General features: G+C 36.8%; 1 protein-coding gene across 1 annotated transcript in view; it reads right to left on the bottom strand.

The window, feature by feature from the left end:
- LOC126284453 (uncharacterized) overlaps positions 1 to 14,116 on the bottom strand; it is a 71,369-nt gene extending 57,253 nt beyond the window's left edge. The window contains exons 1-2 of the mRNA XM_049983373.1: positions 14,037 to 14,116; positions 4,054 to 4,127 (exon numbers count right to left, since the gene is read on the bottom strand). Of these exons, the coding sequence (XP_049839330.1) occupies positions 4,054 to 4,127; positions 14,037 to 14,061 (99 nt within the window). The 5' untranslated portion in view covers positions 14,062 to 14,116. The remainder of the gene's footprint in view (positions 1 to 4,053; positions 4,128 to 14,036) is intronic.
- Positions 14,117 to 15,611: the final 1,495 nt, after the last annotated feature.

Here is a 15,611-nt window from a genome sequence, read left to right as displayed (position 1 = left end):
TATGAATCCATATGATCCAGAGCGGCTTATGCAAGGTGTTTTATTATCAATAGTACACAATATTTTTCTGCAAGGAACTGTAGAGTAAATACTTGTTTGACCTTACTAGCATTGCACCAGACAATTGTGCCATATGACAGTACTGCATGAATGTGTGTTAGCAGTCCTTTGCAAGACAACCCAATGAAATAGATCTATAAATGCAAAGTAGATGGCTTTGAGCTTATTAGTTAACTTATCAATGTCCTGATGCCACTCTGGATACCTACGCTCTTTACAAATGAAACTCAATGAAGGGTGTGTGCCTTCATTTATATCAGGATAAAGACACTTCTTCCTCTTTTTTCAATATATTATTATTATTAATATTACTTAATTAAGCAATCTAGGTTTAGGGTATTTTTGTTCAAAAACATATTCTACCAACAAACGGATGGATTAGCAATTGGTTTCCAGTTACTTCCAATGCTGTCAGAAAATTTCTCATATAATTTTGAACTTAAACCTGAACATTTCGCTGAATATATGATGATGAACTTATACAGGTACATAGACAATGTACTGAATTGTTGAAAATAACAAACAGGCGCTTTCAAAACTTTCTATAAAATAACACAAAAACTTATAGTCAGCCTGGGAAAAGAATTCAAACATTAAATACTGATATCCACACAGGAAGCCACCAGTTTCAAATATTCAGAAAAGGAACACATACAAACTCCTACATTCCAGCTTTCCCAGTACTCTGTGCCCTACAAACATGCTACATTCATTTTAAGATCCACCATTTGCTGTCACTTCCAATGAGTATGACTGATTTTGAACAAAAACTAACAACATAAAAAAATGGTTACCAGCCCACTCTAATTGACAGTATTCTTAAGGAAATGCTAAGAAATCAATATAAAACATTACTGTATCTATCAACAACTCTCCAATGATTGTCAGAAAAATACATATATTTTTTGGTAAAATCCAATTAAAATTACTTGATAGTTGACATATGTCATTTGTGGCTTCATTGTTGCCACATCAGATACTGGCTAGCACTCAGTTACAAGTGATACACAAACATGGTAGTTCACGTCACAAATGCTTTTAATGTGTAACAGGGAGAAATGTTGGAAGTGGCTGCTTTTGAGGTACATCAGAAATGTGAGTTGCTCAGCCAACAGCTCATTTTAAGTGACCAATGACTAAACTGCAGCAGATGACGTGGTTTGTAAACTTGAATTTACAACCAAGCCCTAAGCTAACCACAACCTCATGATGTGCTATATATCAAAAAATATGGCTCTCAAAAATCTGTGGCAGAACTGAACTCACAATCACTTTGTTCACAGCAATTAAGCTAATCTCTACAAGCAAAGTCAAATCAATATCAGTGCCGAAAGTAAACTGTAATATCTCACCAAAAGCAAATAAGAGCAAGTAAAAATTCAATATGATGATGGAAACATGGAAAAAATATTAAAAAATTCAAGCAATTAATTGAATAACAAATAGTAATCAAACCCTTTTGATAAAATTTGGAAATGGAAAAAAGTTCACTGCATTTGACAAAATTTGGACCTATGACCTACAGCATGTCAGGTTTATACAGTAATCGCTGTGCTTTTCCACAACTCTGGATCATATAGTTATATTTATAATGTGGTGTCCAAGTTGCAATGATGAACTGCAGCCTTTATGAAATGTCATGTGAAGCATATTGAATGTAAGCTAATCTCTGTACTCATGACAATTGTATATGTGATGCTGAATCTCGTCTTGTGCAGAGGTATCAAGTACAGTTTGTTAGTGCTGCATGTGAAATATGTGCATTTCATTAGTGTTGTTTTGTGTGTGTGTGTGTGTGTGTGTGTGTGTGTGTGTGTGTGTGTGTGTGTGTGTTGTTTCGGGTGTGGCTATTGTATGTTATGAAATATGACAGAGGTGCCAGATCCAATATGTGGCATTCAAATACATCAAGAAAGAAAGCCATACAAGAAACTGGAAGCTGAACTGTCCAACAGTTGTGGCAGTTTGGCATTGGTGAATGATTCAGGCATAAGGTTGAGCACTCTGATTGGAGGAAACCACCTCCAATGCATGAAGTGTCAACTATCGAGTAATTTTAATTGTAATGTAGACTGGGCACCAAAGTAAACAATATCCTTTAGAAAAAGAAATATTTCATGACCTAACACAGCACAGAGAGTGTAGAAGGCAATTTGTTTAAGCAGGAAGACAAATGTTGCCCAGTGAACAAAGGTGAAATGTATAAGATCAGCTGCAAGGAGTTTAGCTCATACTACAAAGAAAAAACTGGAATATCAGCATGCGCCAGACATAAGGAACACCAAAATACCTGCAGTCCACAGAAAACTGTCTCCAAATTCATGCAGCATTGGTTTGGGGAGAGGAACCAAACAGTGAGGTCATCAATCCTATCCGATTAGGGAAGGATGGGGAAGGAAGTCGGCCATGCCCTTTCAAAGGAATCATCCCAGTATTTGCCTGATGTGCTTGAGGAAAATCATGGAAAACCTAAAGGGGGACTGCCAGATGCGGGTTTTGAACCGTCATCCTCCTGAATGTGAGTCCAGTGTGCTAACCATTGCACCACCACACTCAGTAGTGGCTCGTGAATGGAGGCTCTGGTGGAGAGATGACAGCAGCTGAAGTTCAGCATTCTGAGGAACTGTCAGAGTTCTAAGAAGGTTTGCAGGTGGAAAATTCCATAACTTTTTCATGATGGCAAATGATGCTATCTGTAAAATCTTGAGGCCCAAGAATGTCACCTGGGAGGCATGAAAGATGCATTTTGAAGGATTAATGATAACCCCAAAATAATCAAACCATTGAAACACTGCTGTTAGATGGTCCCAGCATTGTGGTGGCAAAGCAGATGACGAAGAAATTGAAGAAATGTTTGATGAAATAAAAGAAATTATTCAGATTATGAAGGGAGACGAAAATTTAAAAGTCATGGGTGACTGGAATTTGGCAGTAGGAAATGGAGAGAAAGAAATGTAGTAGGTGAATATGGTTTGGAGGTAAGAAATGAAAGAGGAAGCCGCCTGGTAGAATTTTGTCATGAAACTCTCTGTTAATGGATCACTGCCATGTCTGTGCAGCATTTCAGAGACCAAACTTCATGTAATGTGATTCGAAGAGACCATAGAGTATAGGGATAGCCATCTGTAGCAACTGGCATAAGCATGAATGCTTTTGTGCAGTCAAGGATACTGAACTCTGAAGTGCTACTCAGGGGATGGCTGAAATCATGGAAGTCAGGGAACTGATACCTGTCTGGGATAGTGCATGCAGTAAGAGCATTATAGTCACCCCAGGGTTGCCAGGACAAATCCTTCCTTGGTACAAAGTAGAGAGAAGGAAACCGGGGGCTGCCAAAACAGTGAATGATGCTTGTAAGATGGTGAAATTTTTAAAGCTTATATTATACTCTCTGTATCAATGTATCATTATTCATTAAATAGTTATATGCATTTTTAATTGTGATATTCATTTTGAATTGCCCTGTATATTAAATTAAACTCAGGGTGTGGGTGAAATCCACATATACCATCCCACAAGGTTCAATATATGCTGCTACCCTGTTCTTTATCTTCATAAATGACGTACTTATGGCACTGTAAGGCTTTCCAAAAAAATAATTTACTGATTACTTAATTAAACTAATAACATGTCAAAACTCAACAAGTAAAGTGTGTACAACAACTTAGAAAATTGGATCAATTCAGATGTTTAACCAGGAGAAATTTTTTTGCTTCTACAATTAAATGTTTCATTTTGGAAAACTGCCTCTCTCCAGAGAATTAATTTTTCTGTTGCTGCAAAGCTCAAATGGAAGCATTTAACATCAGAGAGAATTTTTAACATGAATGAAGAAGAATCTGCCGTCTACATAAAAACGTTCTGAACCATAGGTGACAGAAGCAACCTGCATTAGCTTTTTTTGATAATATGTAGAGATTTGTAAGTGCCTATACCAGCTACTTTGCATGGTTAATTATTATTTTCATCTACATGAAAATATATTACACTTACCAGTTCAATAAGTTTTGTAAAAAGTTGTGGCCTTTTATAGAAAGATGGTCTGCTACTTCTGACTTGCACATCAGCTGCCAAACAAAAATAACATAAGTAAACATTAGTATTAGGAATTAATTTATAACTGTACTGCAGATTTAATGCTATTATGATGCTCCCTGGCAGATTAAAAATGTGTACTAGACTGATGCTAAAAACCAACTCCTTCCTCTATAAGGATAACATTTTTACTGTCAGAGCTGTGTTGGCATTATTGTCAACCAGACTCAAAGCCTCAGTCTCTGGGTATGTTTCTCCTATATTTCCAAAATTCCAGTCACCCTTGTTTCTGTGAAAATAGCTTCACAACAGTGAAGAGTTCTGTAATATGTAACAGCTAAAACATAAAACACATGCCACAGAGCAATACAACAACCCTCAGATGAAACACATACACTTTTATCACAGAGCATTCAGTCAGTTATGTCAGTGCATATTACAATACATAACATGCAGAACTGTTCTCTTACAGATATTATCCAAAAAATCAATCACCATTATTGCAACAGAGTATACAGCAATGCATCACTGATTGTCTTACATGAACAAGAATTCCAAGAGTTTAGTCTACTACTTCCAGGCATGTGATAATCCTAGGAATAAGACCCATGCAAGTATCGACTGGAGTCTGACAGACTAAGTTCTTCACAAGTCCCCAGAAGAAGAAGTCACTAGTGTCACGACTGGTGACGACACTGGCCCTGGAACAGGACCAGAATGAGCAATCCAGTGTCATCCAAACTGTACTTCAAAGTGGTTCCTAACATCAAGTGCAAAGTGTGTCAGCACCACATAATCTGATGAATACTCAGTGGCACATTTAAGAAGTATGGGAGGACATGCTGAAGAAGCATTTTGTACAAGACTCTGTTCAGTTTATGAGGAAGTAGGTAAAATCCAGGTCAAAATCATTAACAAAACCAGCCCAAACTTCCACAGTAAACATCTGTTGATAGGACAGACACATCAAAGCCTATGGATTTTTGTCATCCTCTGTTGAGAACATTCCCACCTCTGCAAACAACATGCAAGCAGGAAAATTGGCATTCTTGTACATTGCTGTAGAAACCAATTTGCAGGCACCAGTCAAAATTTGAAGCCAACTGACTGCAATGTTTACATCTTCTTTGGATGATATGGATACCGCTGTTGTTCATTTATGACCCTCAAAACAGCTGATTGGCTTGTGTTGAAAGCTCGCACAGTGCATCTGCTACTAGAGACACAGGATTTTCACCAATTGTGTATAATACTTTCTCTTCCTTATTGGGTTGTCCAGTTTACCTCATACAGAATTCTTAAGTAACAGAACCCTGTACTTTGACCACAATGATGTGTGTTCATTATAGACAATGGTGTCATCAGGAGGACCCCAGGGAAGTGTGTTAGGACAGTTATTATTTAATATATACATAAATGATCTTGTGTACAGGGTGGGTAGCAGTCTGCAGTTGTTGCTGATGATGCTGCAGTGAACAGGAAAGTGTTGAAGTTGGGAGACTGTAGGAGGATATCAGATGACTTGGACAAAGATTCTAGTGGTGTGATGAATTGCAGCTAGCTATAAATTTAGAAAAAGTAAGTAAATGTGAGTGTGTATTTGGATACAGCATTAGTAGTATCCTGCTTCAGACAGTCACACCTTTAAATATCTGGTCATAATATTGCAAAATGATATTAAATGGAGGATGCATGTGGGGATGGTGGTAGGGAAGGCAAATGGTTGACTTTAGTTTTTTGGGAGAATTTTGGGAAAGCATGGGTCACCTGACAATGTGATGCTGGCAGCAGAAAACTAGCTTGATCTAAAGAGCCAAACTAAAAAATGGAGTGACCGGTTTGTGTGACACAGTTTGTGCCTTAATTTGAAGAAAACTGGGTACATGACATCAGGCAGACATTATGATTAATGGTGAAGACCTGAGTCACGTGAGTACGTTTAAGTACCTAGGTTCCATGATCACTGTTAATGGCTGTCTCACCGAAGAGGTCAACACCAAAACTCAGGCAGCCTGGATGAAATGGAGAACAACAACTGGAGTCACTTGTGACTGCAGGATGAAAGGTAATTTAAAATAAGAAATCCATCCCACTGTCATCCAACCAGTCACCTTGTATGGTTATGAGTACTAGCCAACTACAGTTGAGACGGAATGCTGCCTAAGTGTAATGGAAATGAAGATGCTAATGTGAACAGCAGGTCTCACTAAGTTAGATCACATTTCCAATGACAGCCTTAGGAAACAGTTTGGTGTTGCAGCAATCCAAGCCATGATGTGGAGAGTCATCTTGGATGGGTGTGTTTTGTGGGCCAGTGATGACTCTATTGCCAAGGTGGGTTACACACTTGAAGTCGTTGGCAGAAGACCCAAATGACAACCTAAGCAATGTTGGGCTGATATGATTCATAAATACCTTAAATTAATGAACATGCACCCAGATCTGAATCCGTGATAGAGCGAAATGGAAATGATGGACTCATGTTGTGGAACCCACAGGCACTTGGGACAAACACTGAAGGAAAAGAGGAAGAAGAAGAAAAAGATGGGTCACCTGTAAAGTAGACCACATATTGGCCATTAGTGTGACCTACTCCTGAATACTGCTTGAGTGTTTGGGATCCCCCACCAGTTAAGATTAAAGATAGATGTCAAAGAAACTCAGAGGTGGGCCCATAGATTTGTTACTGGTAGGTTCAAACAATATAGATGTTACAGAGATGCTTCAGGAACTGAAATTTGAATCCCTGGAAGGAAGGTGAACTTATTTTCTAGGAACACTATTGAGAAAATTTAGAGAACCGACATTTGAAGCTGACTGCGGAATAAACCTGCTGCTGTGAACACACATTTCATGTAAGTACCAAAGAAGATAAGAGTGAAGAAATTAGGAATCATGCAGAGGCATATAGACTGTTGTTTCACCCTTTCTCTATTTGCAGGTGGACCAGGACAGGAAATGACTAGTAGTGGTACATACACGATACAGTGGCTTTTGGAGTTTGTATGTAGCTGTAGATGTAGATTCCAACACTGAAGGATCTAATTCCTCATAGGAGCAACTGTGCAGTTTCAGAAGTACTGTGGTGTGGGTGCTATGAGTCTGAGAACATCTCAGCAGAGCATTATTAAGCATCTCTTCAATTGCATTCAGTGAACCCTTATACGAGGTGCATACTGGCCAACTGTCCATCAGGAAACATGCCCATCGTATTGCCTACATCACTGTGGATACCCAACTAACACATCCACAAAACAAAACCCTAAACAGAACCTAGTGGTAGTGAATACAAACCTGAGGACAATGAGGATGACATTAATGCTGTCAACAGCAGGCACTGTGAATGAATGGAAAACAGATACACAACACATATATTGACACTTTCACTGTTGTGTACTATTTTCAGATGCAGATACAAAGCTGAGTGGGTCAAGAAACCAAATGAAGTGTGATAAATCTGTAATGAGCTACCAGACATTTTGGAGCCCTTATACCAAAATACTAAGCAGGTATGCCTAAACAACCTCTGAAAGTTTGTCATGGTTCCAGCTCATACTATATAACATCACAGTTTGTCAGGGTTCCAGTTCACACTTTATAACATCACAATCACATAGAATGAAATGTTTATAGCAGAAGCAACCTATTGGTTGCATATTCTTTCTCATGGAATCACTAGCCTAATCTCTGTTGGATTTATAAAATGGTAGAGATATACTGCTACACTGAAGCTTCACACCTGGTTCTGATTGTGTAGCTCTGTTGACTATAGTGTTGAACATGGCAGACAACAATACAGGTTTGGGTCCCTGTCCTCTTCACAGTTTTAATCCATTAGTGTATTTAATTAAAAGCTGGCTGGAAAACAGGTGGGTCCCTCTCATCCTTAGGCTTCAGTGACCTGACCTTCCTTTTTAAACTTCCCAAACCCATCCCAGTACCCTCTCTGAGGATGGAAAAGCTGTTCCAAAAGCTATGGTGATGTGGACTTTTATATTTTTATGCTGCCAGCAGACACATTCAAATGTACATATAATATTTTGGCTTTCAGAGGTAATAGTTATTTCTTAAAGAGAGCAGCAGGATAGGCTGGAGAAGATTGAAAGAAAGGGCATGTTACTCAGACCACAGTAGAGATGGACCTACCTATTATGAAATTGTGGTTCCCTTTGATACTTGGATCTGAGGGATATGCCCTTCTTTTTTAATCTTAACCAACCTATGCCTCTCTTCTGAATGAGGGAGGAGCTATTAGTTCTTAAATCTTAGATAGTGCTGTATATTTTCTCTGCCACTGAAATTGCACCTTTTGGAGGTAATTACCGGCCAGCAGTTCTGTCTCTCAGTTTTATAACATATTTAATTTTTATTCTTCAGTTATCACATCTGAATTTTATGTTCATTGTTAGATATTAACATCATCATATTCAGGTAATGGCTCACTGTCATAGTGGACACTAATGTACTACCTTTCACCTCTTTTTCCTTCTGACACTTTCCCTTCACCTTGGTCTCTCCTTGTTTCCACTCTGTATAAAGAATTTCCAGCTATGTTAGCAATTTTCCTTTTAACCATAGTACAGGTATACTGTAGATCCCTCTAAACAAAACTAAAAACAAGCCAATGATTACAAAAAATTGCAGGTCTCATCCAGGTAAAACAAGAAATGCAAACTGATTCATGCAGCTACCATCTAGTATCAGAGACATGCTTTTGTGTATAATCTTAAAATGTATTCTGAGCTTACATATAATGAAGCATCTAAACAGAATGACCCCTTCATATCAACCAGCATCAATTCCACAAAACATCAGTTAACTATAATGAAGCATTTTCTAAATGAAAAGCTGCACGAATATTCAGATTTTGAGAAAGTTGCTGCAAAGACTGGCATCTATTTTTAAATGTTCATAAATGTGGAACTGAGCCCTTAGCAAAATAAATAAATAAATAAATAAATAAATAAATAAATAAATAAAAACATATCATCCCATGACTGAAATAACAGTGAATCACAACTTGAATAAATCAACTCATAAGAACACCTGGGTGGTAGAATATTTTGGCAAATAAAGCAGGTAGCAGACTTCCCAGGATACTGGGAAAATGTTGTCATTCTACAAGGCAGATCATCTGTAAAACACACATTTGATCCATCTTGGATTATTGATGTAGTATGTAGACTATTTACAAAATTTCAAAAACCAGTATTAAGTGAAAAATCCTGCGATATTCCAGGGCCCTTTATGTTTCACTCTCATAATGACTATGATGACAACATTAGACTACCTGCAGTGTGCACTGTGGCATTTAAATAGTCATTCTTCCCTTGCAGAATATGCAGGAGGAATGGGGAGAAACTAATATGTGGTACAATAGGAAATACCCTCTGTCACGTATCTCACAATGCTGTGAAGAGTATGGCTGTAGATGTAAATTGGCACTGTGCAAATTGGTCCCGGTTTTATGACATCTAGGTAACTAATTGATGAATTGTCTTATAGTTGTAGACTGACTGGCTTTTAAAAAGGTAAAGATGTGTTGTGTTTGTGTGTTTTTATGCAAAAAAAGAACAGATGCTTGCACTTTCAGAGTGACACGTTCCAGTAAGAGATTAACAGTACACAAAAGCCAAAGAAAAATCAAAGGGAATAATACGAGAGCTATCCACAAAGTACATTACATTTTGGAATTAAAAATAAATAAAGTATTGGAATTTTTTTTATTAAATACAGATGAAAGCCACACTTAAATACCACTTTTCTACATAGTTGCCATTTAAATTAAGGCTCTTATCATAGCGATGGACGAGTTTGGAAAAGTCCTTTGTTGTAAAAATCGGCCGCCTGCACCTTCAACCAAGTGGTTACCTCTTCTTGAAGCTGCGCGTCATCATCAAAATGCTGCATAGCCAACCACTTCTTCATTGCTGGGAATAAATGGAGATCGCTCGGTGCCAGGTCAGGACTGTATGGCGGATGAGGAAACAACTCCCACTTAAAAGATTCGAGAACTTCACGAGTGGCATTTGCCGTGTGGGCCCGGGCGTTGTTGTGAATCAGCAAGTTCTTTGAGCCCAACCTTCCCCTGCAGTTGTTTTGTATTGCTTTTGTGAGGTTGTACAGAGTTTGGCAATACCTTTGAGAGTTTTTGTAGTGCCTCTTTCCAAGAAATCCACAAAAATCACACCTTCTCTGTCCCAAAAGACAGTCGGCATCACCTTCCTTGCCGACATTGTCTGCATGCATTTCTTGGGTTTTTAGGGGGAATTTGTATGCCCCCAATGTATTGACTGCAATTTTGTCTCGCAGTTCACATGCTTAACCCATGTTTTGTCACCAGTAACGATGCGATCGAGTAATGAGTCACCATCTTTCTCGTAAGCATCCAAAAATGTTAATGCTGCAGTCATTTGCTGATTTTTGTGAATCTCTGTCAAGATTTTTGGTATCCATCTTGCACAAAACTTGTGGTAACCAAGCTTTTCGGTAATGATTTTGTGCAACAAACTTCGTGAAATTTGTGGAAAACTCATAGAGAGTTCCGTCATTGTGAAATTACAGTTTTCATGGACCGCGGCATCAACTTTTTTGACAAGTTTGGCAGTCACTTTGCTGGGTCTTCCACTTTGCTCTTCATCGTGAACGTTAGTTCGGCCATTTTTAAATTTTATGACCCATTGACGCATTCCACCTTCAGTGATTATGTTGTCCCCATACACTTCACAAAGCTGCTGATAGATTTCTATCAGTGTACAGTTTTTTGCAGTCAGAAACCTTATTACAGCACGCACTTCACACTTCGAGGCATTTTCAATTAACGCTGACATTTCAAACTGTCACATTAACTCAACAGAGTACAGCACGAACCTCTCACTAGCATGGCAGGATGCCGACTGAGCGGCGGAATGCCATGACACCAAGATGGCCGCGCTAGCCCCGCCCCTGATGGACACAAACAAAAATGTAATGTACTTTGTGGATAGCCCTCGTAGATTACAAACAGTTCTACCATAAATATTATATACTGTAGGCACTGAGAGAGGTACATAAGGCAGAATGGTTATTTTCAACACACGGTCCCAGTTCAGTGGAACACAACTATTTTACAAATTTGCACATTTATACTTCGTCTGACAACCATTTTTTAATGTTGCATAGACAATGTTTTGCAAAGATATCAACAAATGGAGTCTCTGCAGCAGCATACTTAACATATATTTTTCCTTTCATAGATAAGTTTTCAACAAACTCATATTTAGCACTCACATGTTTTTAGCTTTTATGCTCCAAATTATGCAGGGAGGCAATGCAAGATTGACTGTAGTCATAAATCACAAGTCACTTTATTCTCAAAATCTGTAGGTCATGCAACAGTTTCTCACAGTATAAATATTCTGCAAGACAAGTTGCAATTGAAAAAAAATCTAATTCTGCAGAAATAAATATCATTGTACTTTTTTTCTAGTTGCCTAGCTTACCATGTTACTAAACAGCTGAGATATATATAACCTCCTGTTGAATTTGCACCTCAGGTAGTCATCCAGACAGCATCTTAGGAAGCAGAATTAATACCTTTTAGTGACTTGATGAATTTTGTAATCTTCTCAGATGCCATGTTTCTTACAGCAATATTGATGTAGTTTATGTGGAATGAAAAGGAATACATTTGTGAATGAAGAAGTCTGGATCGTATTTTATTTAATGATCACAACTGTGTGTTACCAACTTAGACCATCATCAGATCTAAATCCAAACAATGGATGATCTACTGTTGTGGAACAGCATTTAATGAACTGTTTCATGTAATACCATTAACTTGATGGGGCCAGGATCTAACTTCATTTTTATATCTATTAGCATACCCCTATTCTACTTACTTGTTCTATAATAGCATTTTATCAGCTTGTGTCTGTTAATATGAATATACACAAAAAATAAATTAAAATCAATGTGAACAGTAAAAAGCAAGCAGAGCCTTACTACAGCACTTATGGGCTCTAAAATGTGTGCACCTAAATTTAATAACAGCTGTAGATAGTCATAGGCCTTTTTGTAATGGCTCTTTCTTTTTTGTGAAAGAACACAATAAGATCAGTTACTACAACAGTGTAAAGATAGTTACTTGCAAATAAATCCCTTACAAATTGCTTTAGACAGCTGATCATTTGTATCCTTGATGGTTATCGTTTGATATATTATTTATGAAACATGATGAATGAACAAATAAATGAATGCATCAAGAGATAACCACTCTAAACTTCCACCTGCTGCAGGATCACATTTTATTCTGATTTCTTTTGCATAAGTTCCAAATATTAAGCCTTGATCTGAATGCTCAGATCTTTATTTCTTGTAGTGAATTATATTTTTCACTTAAATGTTCATTTATTCTTAGCCCATGATCCATAAGTTGAAGCATCACAGTTAATGCTCAGGAATGCAGAAGAAATGAAACTATAAATATCCACACATATGAAGCATCAGTGAGATGCTTTTGTAGTGCATTGCATAAGTTCCAAATATTAAGCCTTGATCTGAATGCTCAGATCTTTATTTCTTGTAGTGAATTATATTTTTCACTTAAATGTTCATTTATTCTTAGCCCATGATCCATAAGTTGAAGCATCACAGTTAATGCTCAGGAATGCAGAAGAAATGAAACTATAAATATCCACACATATGAAGCATCAGTGAGATGCTTTTGTAGTGTCCATCAATAAACCTGATTTTGTCAATTCAGTGTTCTGCTACTATTTATCTACTATTACATTCATTGATAAATGTACTGTGTATTTTTAAGGGCTGTTAATAATGTCACTACAAACCAGTTTTTGGCATAGCTGCTCTGTGGTAATATATATATTTCACAAATAGATCTTTCACTATGTAGTGAAATGTACACTGTTGTGAAACTTTCTGGCAAATTAAAAGTTCCACCTTTGGCAGTCAATATTGTAAGCAACCACCTTTGGCAGCGAATATTGTAAGCAGCAAGGACATTGTTAATGATATGAAAAGCCTCAGGTTCCCTAACTGATCCACCAGACAGATTTATATCATGCTGTTTCAATGAATATTTTCATAAATTTCATGTTCCTGAGGTCTCTCTAATCTGAGATGCACAGAACAGTATTTATGACAGAATGAATCAACAGTTTGCAGATGCTGCTGCTTGACTGTCAACTTTTTTGAAGTTTTTTTCTTAATTTAACCTGTCTTTTAGAACATGTTAATGGAAAAATATTAGCACTATATTATAAGCAAGTATGTTCATTTACACTCTCACACAGAAGCGTTCACGTAAGCACACAACTTCCACACCACACAACTTTCAAAGTCATTCTGAACACTTAAAACTAGTACACTCATTAATAAATTTTTGTCTCTTTGATGTTTCCTCTCATTTAACATTGCTGTCAAGTTGTACTTTTAGGTCTACAGACGATCATCAATATTATTTTTCCTGTTTTTAGTTCCTTTGAATAATCATGACTTTTATACATGTGTTTTCATTATTTTTGCCTGTGAGTCTGTTTGGATCTGTTTGTAAACACAGAGCAATGCAGTGACTAAAATTTGAATCTGAATTTCTTTGGTGACATTCTTAAACGTATCAAATGCATCAAATTCAGTTATTTAAAACATGCAGACCAATGACTATTACTCAATGATAGCATAAAAATGTACATTACAGTCAGAAAAAGTGATGTTTCAAGATTTCATCCAGAATATCAATTGCAAAGCATGTTAAACACTGAAGCAAATGACTTTTAGCCACATTAGAATATTGTGAGGTTGCTTTAAACTCTTGGAATGATATAAAGACTAGAAATTATACTCTGGATGGCAAACAGAGGCATTTGTTTATTTAAACATCTTGTCATGCACCTGACTGATAATTACTTTCATGATAAACAACATACACATTAAATGTTTACCATTATCAATGAGTGCTGCTTCCATTCTTCAGCACAGGATCTTTGGTGTCTCACGTGTGTTTATCTTAGCTGTCAGATTTACTCAACTTAGGTACACGTGAGACTTACAGCTAATCTGGTTCTTGCCATCTCCAGATAAAAATACTTCATAATTACAGTCAGCTGATAATATTATCTTATCAGCTTAGAAGCCTATATCCTTATAAGTAATTGCTAGGTTGTTGCAGAATACAAATATTTTATGAATGCTGAGACAAGATGTGAATACTGTATCTGTGCTTGTCAGCATGTACTGAACTTTGTTTGAAATATTATTGATTTATTACATCAAACCAAATATTTACATTTGTCCATTTTTTTGTTTTTGATGTTATAGTGATTACTTTTAGTACATAATAAAGCAATAACAGTTACAGATTATTTAAAGTTTTCTTTCTGCTGACACGTGGCCTCCTAATTACAGCATACAGCACATGTGCCCAAACCTCATACAACTGAGTCTTAACATTTTCAGTCCCAACAAATCAGACAGCATTATACTTTCCAAGACATGGAGCAGTCCCTAAGTTACCCTATTGCAATCATATGGCTATAGATAGAGTGTTCTGAGATTAGTATGTGAATCAGTTTTGGATCACAAATCCAAAGGATTAGGGTCCAGTCCAACATCTTTTTTATTTCTACACTTACCACTTTTTTCAGACAGTGACTGATTACCATGCAAAATGGTATGCTGGATCACAATCTGGAGTCCTTCTTAAACTATAGACACCCTATTACTGACTGGATAAGTTATTGTAACAGCTGGAGGAAACTAAGGGCATACTGTTTCAACCAGGACTCTGTCAAATAAAGTATTATGGTGTTGAAAGCAACATTTGTATTGAGGACAACTTCACCTTTTGTAGTAAATATTTCTATAAATAAAAATTAATTTCACATTTTCTCAGAAAATATTAATTCTTTTTTTCCCTGTAGAACCACTAGCTAAATGTACTCCAAAAACTTTGGGAGTGATACACTTATTTACCAATACTCTGGTTCTTGATGATAAAACAATGAATTCAGTTTCCGCAGAAGTATGATGACCTTATAAAATCTGGCAATAATTTCGATACACACTAGTTATTAGTTCTTGTGCACTCAGAAGATGTGATTCTGGTGCAAAGATATTCTACACTGTTTCTTTTCGCAACAAAAGAAAAGATATTGCAATAATTCAGTGAGTCTGAATTATATTGAAAACTTAATTTCCATCAAAGAAAAGATATTACAATAATCTAGTAAATCAAAATCATATGGAAACCTTATTGACTGTTGTAGTTATGGAATCTGTGTTGCAAATCCTTGTTACCATTGTAGGGAAAAAATTTTGTTCTAAATAATACGTAACTACTGTTATTCTTTAAAGATAATCAAAACTGTCACATAATTGTTAGGTATGTCATGAAAGATGAAAACCAGCTAGGAAAGCAGCACTTGAAAACAAAAATGGCACCTTTTCAGGTAACTATGTGACATTAGTTTGTTCAGTTTTCTCAGTATACCTACTGGTATATTATTGGGTGTGTTCCT

Source organism: Schistocerca gregaria, chromosome 8, assembly GCF_023897955.1.
Source record: "Schistocerca gregaria isolate iqSchGreg1 chromosome 8, iqSchGreg1.2, whole genome shotgun sequence".
In the NCBI taxonomy this organism is placed as follows: Eukaryota; Metazoa; Arthropoda; class Insecta; order Orthoptera; family Acrididae; genus Schistocerca; species Schistocerca gregaria.
Note: the sequence above shows the minus strand (reverse complement) of the source record. Positions and strands in the feature narration are given on the sequence as shown.